Raw genomic sequence first — 17,945 nt, 5'->3', positions numbered from 1 at the left:
ATTTTGCATCTAATTTGCACCTTCCTCATGGAGTCTAAAGTTGTTCAAAATGAATCTCTCCTGCCCTAGCCTTCTCCTTCTCTAAACTCTACCTCATTATTACTAACTTTTTTTTAATCTACTATTCTCCTGATCAAATTGGTTGCTTCTAGTTTCTCCCAGATTTCTACTTGCATACCTGGAAATAGCACATGTTAGAAAGGCCCACAAGCAGAGGAAGAATTTGAGTGCCAGTCATGAACTATTGCATTTTCACAAAGCTGAATTCACATTAGGTCTTAGCTGGACCACAGTTTATTTCCAAACTAATATCTTATCATCCATTCATTTTGTCAATCTGTCCTGCACTTAGCATACATTTGCTGAGTGCCTACTAAGTGCCAGAGACGGTGCTTGGCCTGACAGTAGGGACAGGAATGCATCTGCCTCCACGAGCAAGCCCCCTAGTAGAGGAAGTGAGCAGTCCTGCACATGCTGATGGCACAGGATGAGTCCAGCCTCTGCATGCCTTTGTCAGAGAAATGGTGAGCAACTGGAAGCAAGTGGAAGACTTGCTTTCTTTTCACTGCACTCGTAGGGTTTGCTGAGTCTCACATATTCGCTGCCACCATCTCAAACCCCACCCCAGACCTTCTGTGTCATCCACTCCTGGCCTAGGTATGAATTTTTGCTCCTGCATTTGCCTTCTAGCGCTCACTTTTCTGCAGAGCTTCTGCTGCTCCTCCTGGTAGCTTGGGATAGACTGGCTTGGCCACCGAGTTGTTGTCCTAAGGCATGCTCCTAGCTAGTGCAGATTCACAGAACCACTTCCTCTGAGGGTCTTCCCTTGCCCTTTTCTTTCCTGAGTGTCTCTCCCGGGGCAGGCTGGGTCCCATTAATGGCACTAGCTGCAGGGTGCTTTTGAGGATTTATGCTGCAAGAGATGTCAGCTACATTCCTTAGACTTGGACGTTAAAACTTCCCAACAATGATTTATCATTTGGCTGACTTTTTCTCCTGGTTTCCTACTCGTGGTCTTCCAGACCTTCAGAGGATGATAAAGATAAGGCAGATGGGAACCCTAGGGGAATTTGGCTGATTAACGTGGATAATTTCCCTGTTCCCTAAAAATCAGAAACTAACACTTTAGAAAACAAGGGTCTTAATGAAATGGCTATTAAAATAGAAACTGCACAAAAACTGTGTTTCCAACCCCACAAACACCATTTTCCCCACATTTACTGGCTGCCAACTGGATGTGATACCCAAGCACTACAGAGGGGACCAGTTGTGTGGTTCAACTCATGAGGTCGACTATCTCAGGAGCCAGTGGGTTATTCAGAAGTCATTACAATTCTGGTCCCTAACATGACAACAAACTAGTCTCTCCAATGAAAGCAATGGGTCATGATCTGCTTATTTTAGGTACTAGGAACTTTAATTGAAACTACTCTGGAATCTGAGTAAACCATATACCAATGGCCACTCGGGAAAATTCTGTGGCCTGTTCAGTGACTATAATGAACTATTTACTTGCTACTCTGCTCAGTCATGATTTAGTGTCCCGATGAATTCCAAGCCACCACACATTTTCCTAAACTGTGGAATAAAGTTTAAATCCTGACATTCGAACCTTTCTACCGCTGATTGCCAGCATACAACTCCCTTTAAATAGCTGCTCTTCTCCTGTGGAACCTTCCATTCTCAGTTGAGTTTGTCTTCTAACTGATCCATTGTCCCCAATAACCTCAGTATTCTCCACTCTGCACACTTGCTCAACCCCTTTCCTCTAGCAAGAATTCACGTTCTCCTCTTAATATGAATACTACCTGTTTTCGTGGTCCAGACTGAGTCTCAACCAAACCCAATATCTATTGAATACTTGCTATTGCAAGGCACTGTTTTAGATGCTGTGGATATGATCAAACAACTATGACCAAGATAGTCCCTGACTTCAAGAATTTACAGTCTCAACTAGGAAGTGGTCTCCAACCCTGGCCCTCTACAGGCACCAATGTGCTTTAAAAATGACCAGTGATCTTATCCAGCACAAACCAATTAATACAAAAGTTCTGGAAGGTGTGGCCAATGCATGAGTGTTTTCTAAAACCACCAAGGGGATTCTGCTCTGTAGCCAGAATTGAAAAACACTGCTGTAAAGCTTCTCCAATCCACTACAGCAATCTACAATGACTTTTCCTCCTCCAAATTTCTATGACATACTGACTATAATATTTATTTGTCAATTATTTTATTTTATACATATTTTTAATTGCCTATCTGTTTCCCAATGAAATGGTTGTCTTCTTGAGAGGAGTAATATTCTATACAGCTTTAAATATTTAATATCTAACATGCAATTCTGAACACTGTAGGCCTTTGATAGATATCTATAGATGATCTTTTCAGGTATTTCTTAAGGACTTGAACTTATGAACCCAGCTAGGAAAAGACCTAGGTGCCCCCACTAAACTTGGTAATCTGCAATCCCAAATAACCTGGGAATGGTCCAAGCTAGACTCAAAGGGTCCAAGAGGACCCTGAATCTCCCAACTGAATCTTCTCGCCAAACCCATTTTAGTGTCTGAGAAGTCCTTTCCACGGTAGCTAGGACCACTGCATCCCACCGGACTGTGGTAGAAGGGATAAGCTCCCACCCATCAACCCCTCAGAAACCTTCCTCCTGAGTGGATACCTGCATTCCTGGGAGCAATAGCTCGTCCTGGAATGGCCTGCTCTGGGAAAGAGTGAAGAGGCCAGGTCAAGAGCTGGGTATTGTTTTTCCCACATTCTATTTCATGCCAAGCCATGGTTGCAGCACAGGCTCATTCTCCCCAGTGCTCTCTGGTGAGTGCTTACTTCTGAACAGAAATTTCAAGCTCCAGTTCTATAGGGCCGTGTGCAGGACCCGGTGCACAGCTGAGCCATCAACTGCACTGGTCACCACCAGCTGTCACAAGAGAAAGCTCAGCTTGGGAAAGCATTCCAGACACTCACCCAGCTTCTCTTCGGTGGCTTTTTGTAGTTGTTCCTGCCAAATCTGCATGAATGAGGGACAGATGAGATTTTAGGACACAGCTTTTCTCTGACAGTTTGTTCTATATTTGGTTTTTGGAGTTACTCAGTAGATTTTGCAGATGAAAGAAAACTTTAGAATTTCATAGGCCTGAGCTAGCCTGGACTTGAAAGCTGCTGCGATCCATACCTGAAAATGAGTCCAATCCCAATTTTCCCATTTATAGAAGGGTGACCTTGGGGAGGTTCCTAATGTTCTTAAAATAGTAGTTGATAAGTTGGTAAAATGGGGCCAAAGGAGCAACCTCAAAGGGCTGCTGTAGGAACAAACGAGGCAGCTCTGCAGAGCACCTGCCCCTTTGACGGTTCTCAGTGGGGTTAGTCTCATCCCACACCTAACTTTACTTCCTCTACAGAGATTCACCTTGACCCTACCAGAGACTGCCTTTTTTGTTAACTTGGTCCAGTGCAGTGTCCCAGGAGCTGCTGTGCACTTAGGAAGTTCCTCACAGTGTCAAACCCAGATCCATCTTGACTTTTAAATCCATTTAAACCCAGAGGTAACCCATGTTCTGCTCTACATGAAGGATCATCTTCACCACCGCTTCCAGCTTTCAATTTGAACAATGAGATTGCAGCCTCCAGAATCCTGTGCAAACTACAGAACTCAACAACATCTGCTTATTGATCAGTCAATTTATTTATTGAGTGACCTCCCTGGGCCAGAAATTGTGTTAGGCAGTGGGGATACAAAGATGACAAAGGGCTGTCTTCTGCTATCCAAGAGTGCACATTCTTATAGGTGGTGATGGATTCACCAGGTACAATTCAGTATCTGGGGAGCAGCAAGGGACTTTGTGTAGGGTGCACAGGGGAGGGTCTCTTGCTCAGCCTGAGGGTTGAGAATGAAGGTCGGAGGTGGGGAGGGGAGGGGGCTTCTGGAAGGGGTGGGGCCTTAACTAAGTCTTAGAAGGAGTAGTCAGGCAAAGAAGAAAGGGAAGAAAATCCAGAAAGAAGGAATATTTAGAAGTAAAAGCAAAGAGGTGAGAACATCAGGACGACTGCAGGAACTATGGTCAGTTGCACTGTGGGAGCACTAAGTGAGAAGCAGGGTTTGGTGAAAGAAGCAGCTGAGGAGGCGGGCGGGGGGGGGGGGCTCACCTCTTTGGAGGGTGGAACTCGGTCCTGCAGGCATGGGGTGCCATAGCAGTTTAAGCTGGGGGAGGATGTAGTGTGCTTTTCCCTTAGGAATATTACTGTATGCAGAGAAAGAAGGGAAAACTGGGAGATGGATGGGCATGGAGCCTCCTCTTCCAAAAGAAAAATTAACCATTAACCATCAGAAATGTGCTAGAACTGCCAACAGCTACCTAAACCCTAGTACATAAATTATAAACTACAGGTCATGGATTTGTTGCTCTGCATAAATGCAAAAAATGTAATTTTAAAGCTAAAATAGGAAACGAAAACTCATTCCTACATCCAATAAACTGCCTTCTCCTTGGTACCATTCAAACATGTAGATGTTCTCTCTGAAACAGTATAAGAGCAGTGGTCCCCCCCTCCACACACACACAGCCTGCCTGTTACAATGTTCTCATCTCAAGAATGTCTGCTACGAAATGCAAAGTGAAATCATGCAAATTCTTGGAGGTTGTTTCCTTCAACCCACATCCATCTTTAAGTCGCATATTCCAGGCATCTTGAGGCAATCATTAGCGCTGAATGGGCTTCTTAGTCTTACCAGATGAAGTGTGTGTGTGTGAAAGAGAGACAGAGAGAGAGAGAGAAAAGGGGCTGTCATGCCTTTAATTTTGCCAACCACTTCACAGAAGAATGAAGCAGTGGTCTCCATCATCCTCTTTAGTCCCTGGAGGAACAGGCGGGCAGGCCTTCCTTCCCTGACGCAGGCCCCTCCCTGCAGGACCTGCTGCCTGGGCCCTGTGGGTGGGAAGATTCAAGTGCCTCTTTCAAAGGGCAGTTCTGGCAGTTCAATGCTGCTTCACGCGGGGGTTCACCCAATAGGTCAGAGAAGCTGAGGACCAAGAGTCAGGTGGCAATGGGAGAGAAATCCCCTAAATCCTGGTCACATCCCTCTCACCAATGGCTCTGCCTCTGCCCCTGGACTCGCCTGCACTAGGCTGGCACGTGTTCACCCTTTCCAGTTGCTCTAGTACCGAGGGCCCTCCTTCAGGTCCTGGGCGGAAACCGCGTGGCTTGGCTGCCCTTCAATTCCTGAGCCCCTTTCAGTGGGTCTGCTCCGTGGCCAGCATTCTGAAGAGGGCTACACTTTTTAAAATAAAAGGTCTCTAGTCATCAGTGTGGTTTCCTAGCACCTCAGGCAACCTGAGGAGGCCAGAGGGGAGCGTGTGGGTTAGGGAAGGGAAGGAAGCAGGATTCTGAAGGAGCGCTCTGTGGCCAGCATGCTAATGGAGCCGGTGCCTAGTTCCCTTTAATTGCCAGCATCCTTCCATTGTTCATTCCCCCGTTAGGAGAGAGGGGATGCCAGACTGCCAACCTCCTGATATCCCACCCACACTGGCTTTTATCCCAAGACTATTTTTGACTATGAACACAGAGCATTTGAATGCCTTTGAAATGAAATGAATGAATGAATAAACAAATAATCTCTCATGGTTTTCTTAAGCTCTCCCTTGAAATGTTGATTGATTCTTTTATTCCTTTTAGCCCTTGTTATAAGAATTTTTTAAAAATCCTCTCTGTATCCCAAGGGTTAGCCTTTTAGCTAAGGGTGTGGGTGGGGGCGCAGAGAATAAATCCAGGCCTGTTTTGTTCATGTTCCTCCCCTCTTCCCTCCTCCCCTGGAGGCTCCTGACTTCAGTCATTTCTGTTCCCATCACACAGAAGCCAGAGGAAGGGGAGCTTTTTTCTTTTCTTTCCCTTGTTAGGGTTCCTCCAAGCACAGAGAGATGCCATCGCTGCCACTGTGGTCTGCAGCGTGGGATGGGGACGGTGGGAGGCTGGCATCTCTCTTCAATTAAAATGCCTCCAATTAAATCTGACTCAAGACAGGGGAAGCCCAGCTTCAAATCTGGAGAAAGCTGGAACTTGCTTTTTCTGACTTGATCAAAACCACTTCTAACAGCGAGTGAGTGGGCAGCATAATCAGTTCTCCAGCTGTCTGGCCACGTGAGCAAGGCCGGCGGCTCTGCCTCCTTGGGATTCAGTGATCACATCCATAAAATACCCTTTCTGAAGAGGACTGCTGGCGCGGGGCGGGGGGGCGGGGCAGACACAGCTGGGAGGGGAAGGCCAGGTCCCCAGCGAGGCGGTTGGCCCCCAGTCCTGACCACTGGTGCTGGTGTCCCTGCAGATTCACCTACACCCTTGGGGAGGGCATGTGGCTGCCCCTCAGCAAGAGCTTTGTGATCCCGCCAGCAGAACTGGCCATCAATCCATCAGCTAAGTGCAAGACGGACATGACCGTGATGGAGGACGCTGTGGAGGTCAGGTGAGTCTGGGGAGGTCAGGTAAATCTGGCTTCAGGGCTGAGGCCTGCAGTTGGCTTGGGAGGCAAAGCAAGAAATTACCTGAAGGTTCCAGGTGCTGGGAAAAGAATCATGCAAGCCAAAGGGAGAAATTGGCAAGTGGCTTTCAAATTCCCCACATGCTGTGCCAGAATTTGGGTCAATATTGCACACCCCAAGGCTCATTCACTGAACGAAGACATAAAATTAGAGTTTGTAAGCACTTCCCACATACCCTAAGGACTGACAGGCAATAAAATGTTGATTTCCTTGTCCAGGTTTAGACCTCCGTCTTTGATCGGGCATTACAGTCTTGGCTCACTTCCCGGATATGGAGAATGCCCATAATTTGTTAGTTCAAGCCTTGGAGTCTGGTTGATCTTCAATTTTTATAAGCAAAAGTGAGACATGAACCAGTTGACCAGTTGGGAAAGTGGAATGTAATGCTGCTTGTTGCTTCTGGAAGCCCCTTGACTTCTCCCTGCCTCTCACTCTTTCTCCCCACAGAGAAGAGCTGATGACTTCATCCTCTTTTGACAGCCTGGAGGTTCTCTTAGATTCCTTTGGGCCCGTGCGGGACTGCAGCAAAGATAATGGGGGCTGCAGTAAGAATTTCCGCTGCATTTCAGATCGCAAACTGGACTCCACTGGTTGTGTGGTAGGTCTGCCCTGCTGAGCTAGTTGGTTTGGGGGATGGGGAGCAAAGGTGCAGGGTGAGACACAATGCAGTGTGTAGATGAGAGTGTGCCGTGATCCCCACTTGTAACATCATTTAGTGTAAATTAGGACTTTTCTCTTGATTGAGATGAGGAGTACTTACGGAGCACCTACTATGGGTACCATAACTATCCAAGGGAAATTTCATGAATTACATAGCATGATTCTTTCTTTCCAGTCTTGCAAGATAGTTGATGAGAACTAATTAATTGCTTATTAGTATGATGTTGATGCGGAATGTAATAGGAAAATGTAGGAGAAACTTACCTAAAGCTAGAGTGATGAAAGAAGTAAGTTATTGCAGGAATGATAGAGAAAAACGAAGAATAAAAATGTGTTCCCTTTGTGACCACAGCAGTGAAAGCTGTGAGGACGCTGAGCCAGTACCCTTTTTACCTCCCTTCTTCCCCATCCCAGATGGGCTGTTCAAGGAGCTGTTCTTGGTCAAAGATGGGCCTGTGTACCTGCGGGCCAGGGTGGAACTCTCCCAGCCCTAAGGCCTTCCCAAGCTTTTACCAATTAGGCAGCAGTCGACAGGAGCCTGACTCATCTGAGAAGGGAGAGAAAATGAAGATGAGAAAAGGGAAAAAGAGAGCGAGCTGAGGAGTAGGTAGGAAGAGGGGCAAGAAGAACAGAGGGAACAATCAGGAAAATGCAAAGAAAGGTGCTCTTTAGGCCACACCTTCCAAAGGCGGCCAGGAGGGAAGCTGACATCCCCAGGACTCCCCTCCCTTTGACTGGTCCACACTGACATGTCTTAAGCAACGAGCTCCCAACTGGCTCTCTCAGGAGACAATTTCACTGTCTAATGGAGCTCCCAGCTGAGACACTTTTTCAAAAAACTATTCAGACTACATTTCTTCATCTTGCTTCCAATCTTTCATTTCCCATTACTCTCTGGGGTCATTCTAAGTACTGACACACTGTGTGCGCACAAGTTTGTGAACCACTTGTATGTGAGTTTTAACATGTACACACATTCACACACACATACACAGGGATAGACTCTCTCTCTCTCTCTTGCCACTTCTCTGCCCCTTCCTGAGTCCCTCAGGGCTCGCCTGACAGATGCCTTCTGTTGGTGATCCTAGCCCCTTTTTGCTTGGCACATAGCTGTGCTGATGGATTTTTGTACTTTTAACACTGTGATCTGTGAGACAGAGCTAGCAAGAATAGTTCTGATGAATATGCATTTGCAATAAGGCTGCTGCATTTTAGAATTGGAGCCACTGCAGAAAGTCACCCAATTATACCAGCACTTGGCATTAGCATAATACTTTGAAGTCACTGGTCCACGTGGCTCCTGGAGAGGGAGGCGGCAGGCGAATTGGCAGACACACTCGATTTACTGCTCCTCATTGGCTGTGGAGCATGTGATCCCTGGGGCAGGAGGAAGATGGGCGAGAGGCGATGTGTCCCATCGTGACCCTGTCACCCTACTGAGAAGACCAGAGACTGAACTTTGAGCCTGACCTGACTCCTGTGGGCTTCAGCACTGTCCCAAAGTGCTGTTCTATTAGCAGAGTGGCCCTTTGTCATCTGGAAGTGGACCAGGGACAAAGGCATCAGCTGCACTGACTGCAGTTCAAGAACTGGCCTGCCCTCCTCCTCTCCATGCAAACCCTCTCACTCAGTCTTCTCGGTGCTGAAATGAAAGGTTTTCCAAGATAGGTATATTTTTATGAAAGGAGAAAAAGATGAGAAACTAGAACATGCTGCCCCTTAAGGAAGCTGAGAAAGGGGCCAAGATGTGGGCAGAGACAGAGCATGTGCCTGTATTTTTCCTGACAATTCTAAGCAGACAGGTCGGATTCACGTTCCATCCCCATCACTGCTCAATCTGCATTCTTTCTAGGAAGCTGGGCACGTTTCTCACAGGGTTAATTGCTACCCAGTTAATTACCCTGTTGTTTATATAGTCTCTGAGGACAGGAAACGAATATCCATGAAAGGCACAGCCCTCTCCAACAGCTGGGGATTGCGGACATTTCAGGAGGGTCCCCAGAGGAGAGGTTGGCCCCCAACTGCTGGTGACCAAATCTTACTTGTCCTCATGTGCAGGGTGGGAGCTGTGGCCCCGTCCCGTGAAGCACAAGAGCAGCAGCTCCCTGTTCCAAAGAACCCCATGGGGCCCTTCCAGGGTGCTGTATTATCTTATTGCTGCTGTAACAACATACCATAAACTTAGTGGCTTAAAGCTACACAAATTCATTATTTCACAACTCTGTAGATGAGAATCTGACATGGGTCTCACTGGGCTCAAACCAAGGTGTCACCAGGGCTGCATGCCCTTCTGGAGGCTCTAGAGGAAATCCGTTCCCTAGCCTCTTCCAGCTTCTAGGGCATGCCCAAGTTTCTTGGCTCATAGCCCCCAGCAACAGTGCATTTTTCTGACAAATTTTGTAGGACATCTCCTTCTCTCTCCAATTATGCCTCCCTTTTCCACTTTTAAGGGACTCTTGTGATTACATTGGGCCCACCTAGATAATCCAAGACAGTCTCCCCATTTCAAGGTCCTTAACTTAGTTACATCTGTAAATTCCCTTTTGCCATATGAGGTGATATACTCATAGGTGTCTAGGATTGTGTCATGGACATCTTTGGGAGAACCCTCCATGGGGATGGCAGTGGGCCTTGGAGCAGACTTGGCAGGCAGGACTCCAAGCTTGCTGGGAGCTTGAGCCAGGGCATCTTCATTCTTATCAAGCCTACCTGTTGAGCCTGAACATAAAATTTTGTTTGAAACTTTGAAAATGATTTCCAACATGATGCACGCACACGCATGCGTGCACACGCATACACACACACACACACACACACACACACGGAAGCCTATGCTCTGTAAGATGCCTGAATGTCCTTAGGTGAGCGGGCTGTGCCATGGAGCAGGGAGAGGTCACTGCCTGCTTCCTCCTGTATTGAACACATGACCTTCCTTGCTGGGGCATTATGCTCTAATGAGCTTTGAATTGTCCAATGACCCTGCCGCCCTTCCCTCCACACGCTGTCCACAACGGTTTCCCATGAAATGTGTCATTTCACCTCTACTGGAGCACAGATCTGTGGAGGCCATTACAGATGACCATCTCTCTTTCCCTCTGTAGGACAGTAGGCAGAAGAGTATGCCTCGGAGGCTTCCAGAGAAATGGGGGCAGGAAGCTCTCACAGCCTGAAATATAAATTTAACTCCATCAACTTTTCCCCTGGGAGGAGCAGTCCTGAATAGCTTGGGCCTGCATGTCAGGGCCCATCAAAAAGTTTGGAAATCATTATTTGTGAAAGGAATAAGATTTCCATCTAGTAAAAAGAACCTATTTCGAGTAGGAATTACAGTTGCATGTCTTATGAATCATCCAGGTAAAGCGAGGCAGGCTCAGCTGCAGGCGTTCGTCCCTCTCCTCCCAGGGCCCCGAATATGCTCATGAGTGCAGCATTCCATCCATCTGCCAACAGAGCATCCATTTCATAATCGGGAAATGATGTCTGTGTGTCTCAGACTTAGTGAGATTTGATTAGCTTCCTAAGCAATTAATCAACCAAAAACCATTGGTAGAAAGAAGAGGGGAAGGATGACAAAGAAAAGGAGTCGAATGGGAAAAATAATTTTAATCTCATTAGCAAATTATGCCTGAGACCAGTAATAAGTCAAGAAGCCATGAACATCTCATGAAAGATGATTAACCTTGTGTATTTTAGGGGTCACTGAAATATGAGCTCATTTATTAGACTTTCTTGATGGGAGAGAGTTGTTGCCATAATAAATGGAGTTTTCTTCTTAAGCCTGTAGTTTATAAAGTCCCTGGGACTGCTTCATGTAACCTCTGCAAAGAGGGGTTAATATATGACCTTGGGGCTCTCTCCTGAACAAACAGTTCTCTTTCAAGGAACAAGTGGAAGGATTGTCCACAGCTAGGAGAGAAGAACACCCAGCCCTTGCAAAGCAAAAGGGCAAGCTTCTCCTGGAGGCAGGATTTCTTCCTGACAACTGGGCTCTGGCTGAAAATACTTCTAGGAGGAGTGGAATGGTTAGGACTGTGGCTTCTTTATATTTAGATATAGATTTTGAGGAAACCCATAATGTCAATATAGCAGAAGGAAGATTCAGACAAAAAACAATACAAATTCATACCATAGGAAACTTGATTGATTAACTCCTTGAAGAATGGGTGTTCTGGTTGCCAATGGTTAAGAAGAAAACTCTATTTTTGGTTTTAGCCTTTTTTTCTGGAAGTCTTTCTAAAATGTTTTACTCTGAATTGCAGCCCAAGTAGGTTATAGTGCAGTAAAGATAATTGCATCTTTTCCAGTGATTGAGGATCTTGTCTTGCCTTCAAGGTCATCACTCTGGACAATTTGCAGTGTTCTGTTCTAAAAATGTTTGCACTTGTAATGTTTTGTCTGTTCGTAAAAGAAGACACACACACACACAGAGAAAATATTAAGCTGAATCTTCAAATCCATAATTGACCCCAGAATATGCTGTGGGAATTGCTTAAAACAATCAAACAAACGAGTCTGCAGGATTGCTTTACCTAGCCAACACATTGACTTCATCTCTTTAGGGATTCCAATGAATGAAGGCTGTGTGGCACTGGAGAAGCAGCTCGGCAGGATGGGAGGAACACACACAACCAAAAGGGTCAGACAATTTAGGCCCAAAGTCTGCTCGTGCCATTTTCCACCACTGTGACACTGAAGAAGTCACTTAGTCTTTCTGAGTCTAATTTTGCTCATCTGTAAAATGGGAAAGATAAAGTGTACCTGTGTTGTTGGGATTGAAGATAATATATGTAGACTGTCTTGTGCAAAGAATTGCTTAATTCCTGATAGCTGTTATTATTTTTAGCTTTGCTGGTAAGAAAAAAAAAATTCAACTTGGAAAAGGCAACTAACCCTGTCTTTTCTCCAAATCTCCTAAGAGAGGGTGAATTTTAGGTAGTCCAATTTGGGATAGCAATGGTCATCTAGATATTAGCGCCAGGCAAGATATGGATATTCCAGGTTTTGGAATTCTGGAACAAAGACAGCTCATGTTTCCTTTGGTGAAGTCTTTGTCAAAAGTCATGCTTGAAGGAGCGTTCTGAATTAAAGCAGGTTGTTGGGAATGTGGAGAGTCCCGGCTGGTGTCTGAGATCGCTAGCTGGTGTAATGGGTGAAACCACCACATGGGGTGGGGATAATAAGAGGACTGGCTTTATCTGCTTGATGGCTTCTAGCAAGCTTATAGAAGGAAACAAACAAACAAACAACAATAACAAAAAAAACAACTCATGGCAACCAGTGCAGCCCATGTAATTCCAATCAAACTTTTGGTTTTCTGTGTTTAGATACCCCCATCCATGCCTGGGCAGCCACACAGTGCTGAAGCCAGCTCCCTTCTGGTGGCACATCTGGACTAACAGCTGGGTGGCCAAGGAATTTGATGGGCTGGGGGCTGACAAAACATGGGGTGCAGTCCTCAGCTGCTCATTTGCTTGTTTACCATCATCTGGTACATCTGGGCTTGCACAGCACGGGGCAGCCCTTGGAAACTTCTTTAACTGCTGTCACCTTCCAGCACTCCAGCTGCCTTCATGGGGGGAGAGGGGGACCGGCCAGGCTAGGAGCCTGGCAGGCCCACAGGGGGCCATTTGTTTGGAAAATTGCAGAATTAGTGTTAGCAGACATTGCATGTCCTGCTGTGATCTTGACTGGGAAAGGAGGAGGGAGGAGAGGTGGGATTCAGAGGCACGACTGTGGTGGCTCTGGGATACTAGGCCAAGGTGCTTGCCAGCACAGGAGAAGAGCAAGCGAGGCAGCAGGGGAAGGAAATGTTTCATACTGCATTCCACTGACTGTTGAAAGTTTTGTTTTGTTTTGGTTTTGCTTTTGGAGGAGTGTGTTAGCTAGCTGACAGTTTAGTATAGCATAGTCATTAAAAGGCTCGGCAGCATTGGAGTCAGATCTAGACAGAACCCAGCTCTGCCATGTTCTAGCTGCTTGACTTTGGGCAAGTTATTTGTCCTCTTCTAGCATGTTAGAAGGGATCAGCTTTAGTGCAAATGTGCAGAATCTGTTACACAGGCAGAAGGAGAAGGATGGCAACAAAATAAGAAGAAGAATAAGCCATTGGCTTTTAAGTGGAACCCAGTTGCAGCAAGGAGTTTATGCATAAATTGGCAACGTTGATGATTTCCTTATCTCTAAATAGGGATACTACATGGTGTTGTGAGACAAGAAACTTAAAGCACTTAGCACAGTGCCCAGCCCCTAGCGCGTGTTCAGTGAGCCGTGACCGCTGTGTAAGAGCCTGATGAGCTGATGAGGGCTGCCATACCAGCCTGCCAGCCTTTCAGGTGTGGTCCTGCCAGGAGCAGCTGTGTGACTTTAGGAATGTTTAAACTCTCTGTGCCTCGGTTTCTTCATGTGTAAAATGGGGATGATCACACTGCTTAGCTCCTAGGGATGTTCTGAGGGTTACGCAAGGTAGAGACTGAGTTAGACAACTGCCTGGCATGTCATGGGTGCTGCGCAGGTGCTGCTATTGTTCACCAATCCCCTTTGCCTTCCCCACGATCGGGCATCTCCTCCTGGAGTTTCTCTTTTGCTGTCATTCCTGGGGAGTTTATTGAGGACAAGGTAGTGCTGAGAAGCTAAATATTTCACATTAAGAGTGTCAAGCCCCAACCCAGGTGCAGCACCTGTGGGTGCTCATATAGCAGGTGCTCTTGTCTGCGTGTCTTCCAAGGGCATCCTGGACATAGGAAGGTGATGAGTGCAGCTGCTCCCATCGTGAGAGTGGTCCAACCCCTCTCCAGGTCACGGAGAAAGTCCATGTCCTCCCTGAGGCCGGAATCCCTGGCTTGGTCCACTCCTCTGACACTGCCGTTTGGTACGAATGTTGACAAAGCGCTTTGGACACTTAAAAAGTCCTCTTGATACTAAGGCCAAACAGCAGCACTTCCTTCCTCCAGCCCAGAGGAATCTCTGCTAACGCGCTTTAATTCTGGCTGGTCACGTCCGCTCTGCCCCAGCCAGAGGCGCAATCCAGAGGCCGCACACCTGGCTCTGCCCTGCCGCAGTGCCCCTCCTAGCCTTTTGGAGGACGTGGCTTTAATGCAAATGTTTGTGATTTGTGCCCAGAGAGAAGAAGCAAGGTGTCAAAAAAGGTCACTTGCTTTTAAAAGGAGTTTAGCGTGGTGGGAAGTTCGCGGCTTACTTGCCAAGGTTAACAGTGTCAAGACTGAGCGTTAAGAATCGGTGTCAGTGATGACACTCCGGTTCCCAGAGAACCCAGTCCCCGGGTTCACCCACCTGAGCGGCTGCTTTCTACTTGTGCCAGTGCCCGTCTGGACTCAGCCCCATGAAGGACAGTTCAGGCTGCTACGACCGCCACATCGGCGTGGACTGCTCCGACGGCTTCAACGGCGGCTGCGAGCAGCTGTGCCTGCAGCAGATGGCGCCCTTCCCCGACGACCCCGCCCTCTACAACATCCTCATGTTCTGCGGGTGAGTGGAGCCGCCCGGGGCCGCCTGGGTCCCTGGTCGCTGGACTGTCCCTGCTACAACTGGGACAGTAAATGGAACGGCTCGGCCACAGTCGCCCTGGGCCACCCCTTGGGCTCTTGGGGAAGAGCACTCTTACAGTCTGGTTGGGAGGAACCCTAGGCAAAGTCCAGCCCAGCCCCTGGAGAGGGAAACTGAGCCCCCGGGATTTACCTGCAGGGGGAAATAAACCACATAGTTTACTTAAATCATTCCCTGCTTAAACCAGAATTTTCCAGATTGAGTTATGTGGAGCTGTATTAATCAGATGTGTTGTGACAAAAAGTTTCCGTGGTCTAAAACTTAGAAAAGATTGTGCAAAACTAATCAAGTCTCAAAAAAGTAGGGTAGTCTTTGGAGAAGTGGAAACTTGTTTAAATTCTGCACCCAAACTCGCAGCATTTTGTGCGGCTCACTCCTCGGGCACCGTTGCTCCATAAGGAGCGCTTTACGTGGTCGGCTCTGCGCCCACCTCCTTTCTGTTCTCAGGACCGCGAGGGAACAGGGCAGGCCATGACGCCCGTTTCACAGCGGGGGTGACGACGATGCTCATGAGGTGAAGTGGCTCCCTCAAGACTGGGGGGATTAGGACTAGAACTTAGGCCTTCTCTGATTTTTTAAAAGTTTTGCAGTTCTCTCAAAATTTAAATTCACAGTACTGACTGGAATTATATTTAAAAACATTTTTGTGCTATATTTGTAAAGTAAATAAGGATTTAGCCCATTCTTTTATACCCATGGTTTGCTTGTCTATCCTGCTCTCCCCTTTCCTCCCTCACTCCCTTTCCCTCCTCCCCTTCTGCCCTCCTTCCTCCCTTGCCCCCTGCCCTTTGCCCCCTCCCCTCTCCCCTCTCTTCCTGCTTGTCAGGGACAGTGCTTAGTTTACGCCATAAAGTGTGCTGGTCACTGAGCTGCAAAGGTAAATGTTATAACGTGTAGTCCTTGCCCTCAAGGATCTCATAGTCTAATAGGCTTGCAAGAAAAATCAATGTTTATAGTAATAAAACTATGCTGGATTGTTGCTAAATGCCAGTGCCTGCTGAATAATCATGAAAAGATTATTCAGTGGAGTTGTAATATTATTTTATTGTATTTCATTTTATTTTATTTCTTTGTAATTGAGCAATTTTCATATTTGGTTTCTTGTAAAATTCCATTCCATAAATGGAAGCTTGCTCTAAATTTTAATGTTCTCTATCATGTAATCATTAGGGCTGACCCACTTCAGTTGATAGAGGTCAACTCAGTCAGTTCCATAAACTTATTGATTTAATAAACATATATTTGGGCACCTTTTGCTTTGTGCAGAGAAACTTAGCGAGGTGTCAGGTATAGGAGAAACAGCAGGATGCCAGACCTGGTGTCTCCCCTCAAAGGAGTTTGCAGAGGGACACACAGCCAGGACAGTGGGGGAAATGAGGCAGTGCGGGACAGGAAGTTGTCGAGATGTTCAGAGGGAACTGAGAGGGAAGCAGCCAGCTTTCAAATTCTTCCAAGAACTATTTTGTGGCTCAAGGAAGGAGCCACTTCGTTGTCTTGTCCCAGACCTAGGCTGGTGCTATGGAAGCCTCTGTGGGTCTCAAGTCACATCTGTTGCCGGGAATTAGACATGCTTGTGTGCTTAGCACTAGCCAAGGTACTGCATGTAGCCTGCCAAAGAAGTCCTTGGTTTGAAGTTCTTACATAAAAACCAAATCTCATGCACTTATAATTAAAAAGCTCTACTCATGTCTGCTTCCACAGATACATACATGGTAAACAGGAAAGCAAGCAGGTAAAATTGCATGAAAGTGGGCCTTATTTGCACCTCTACTACTACTACTAATGGCATCATTTAATGATTACTAGCTATATATTAGGCACTGCATACATTCTTTACATTCAGTATCTCAATTCATCTTTTCAGCAACCCAGTATAACAGCTAAATTTTTTACAGTTTTGGAAACTGAAGCTCAGAGAGTTTAATCAACTGGTCCAAGGTCACCCAGTAAAGGGCAGAGTCATCGCTATTACAATATTGCTTCTCACCACTGAAAACCATGATCATTCATCCCTCTATGTAGGACAAAGATCTTTATCTTATTATAGCAATTACTGTAGATAATAACAAATGATATGCTTTCATATCATGAGCATCTTTAAGTTCTAAATCTAGTATATTTCTAAGGAGAGACCCAAATTAAATCAATATTCTTTTTCTTTTCTTTCCTTTTTTTTTTTTTTTTTTTTTTTGAGACAGAGTCTCGCTTTGTTGCCTGGGCTAGAGTGAGTGCCGTGGCATCAGTTTAGCTCACAGCAACCTCAAACTCCTGGGCTTAAGCAATCCTACTGCCTCAGCCTCCCGAGTAGCTGAGACTACAGGCATGCACCACCATGCCCAGCTAATTTTTTTTTCTATATATATTTTAGTTGGCCAGATAATTTCTTTCTATTTTTAGTAGAGACGGAGTCTCACTCTTGCTCAGGCTGGTCTTGAACTCCTGACCTTGAGCGATCCACCCGCCTCAGCCTCCTGGAGTGCTAGGATTACAGGCATGAGCCACCTCGCCCAGCCAATATTCTTTTTCAATGACAGCTTTATCAAAGTAGTTCTTACTTAAGCTAACAAATGTTTATTCTTCTCATTATAACTACAAATAAGGTCCGATTAATGACATATGAGTCACTGACCGATATTTACCAACATTAATATTGCTTTTCCATTAGAGTTACTGTACCTGAAAAGTGGGGAGGATGCCAAGGAGGCAGTTGCTGGTTAATGGTGCACATGGTGCACCATTGCACTGTGTGCCTAGGGCCTCTTCAGTTCAAGAAGGTTACTCTGTCTGAATGGAGGGGGAGTTATGCGTTGATCTTATATTTGGATCCACTCAAACAGAATACAGCCAGGAGATGATAAATCTTTCTAATTTCTCAGTTGACTTGTCACAGGACCAGACTAGAAAGTTATTAATTTCCTAAGAACAGTGTCATTCCTTTTGTGCCTAATTACCCTCCAAACAAATGCAGGGTGTGTCTGTACAGATGGTTCGTGAGAAAGGCTCTAGCATATCTTGGATTGAAGTATGTTAACTCATTTATGAGCTTATCTTCAGTGAGTCTTACCCTGACCTTTTTGGGAAATCATAATTATTAGAGGAGAGAGCATTCTGAAGTTCTGAAAACATGTATATGCAAAGGAAAGATGAGAGATTTGGTATATCACAAGATGGAAAAAGCCT

At 46.2% G+C, this 17,945-nt stretch overlaps 1 protein-coding gene across 2 annotated transcripts in view; it reads left to right on the top strand.

Annotated features, from left to right (window-relative positions):
- The window catches only part of ASTN1 (astrotactin 1), a 308,529-nt gene that overhangs the window by 207,003 nt on the left and 83,581 nt on the right, over positions 1 to 17,945 (top strand). For both annotated transcript variants that reach the window (XM_069478389.1, XM_069478388.1), the window contains exons 10-12: positions 6,329 to 6,466; positions 6,990 to 7,140; positions 14,521 to 14,687. In XM_069478389.1, the coding sequence (XP_069334490.1) occupies positions 6,329 to 6,466; positions 6,990 to 7,140; positions 14,521 to 14,687 (456 nt within the window). The remainder of the gene's footprint in view (positions 1 to 6,328; positions 6,467 to 6,989; positions 7,141 to 14,520; positions 14,688 to 17,945) is intronic.

Source organism: Eulemur rufifrons, chromosome 8 (genome assembly GCF_041146395.1).
Source record: "Eulemur rufifrons isolate Redbay chromosome 8, OSU_ERuf_1, whole genome shotgun sequence".
Lineage (NCBI taxonomy): Eukaryota > Metazoa > Chordata > Mammalia > Primates > Lemuridae > Eulemur > Eulemur rufifrons.
This window is presented reverse-complemented; position numbering and strand designations above follow the sequence as displayed.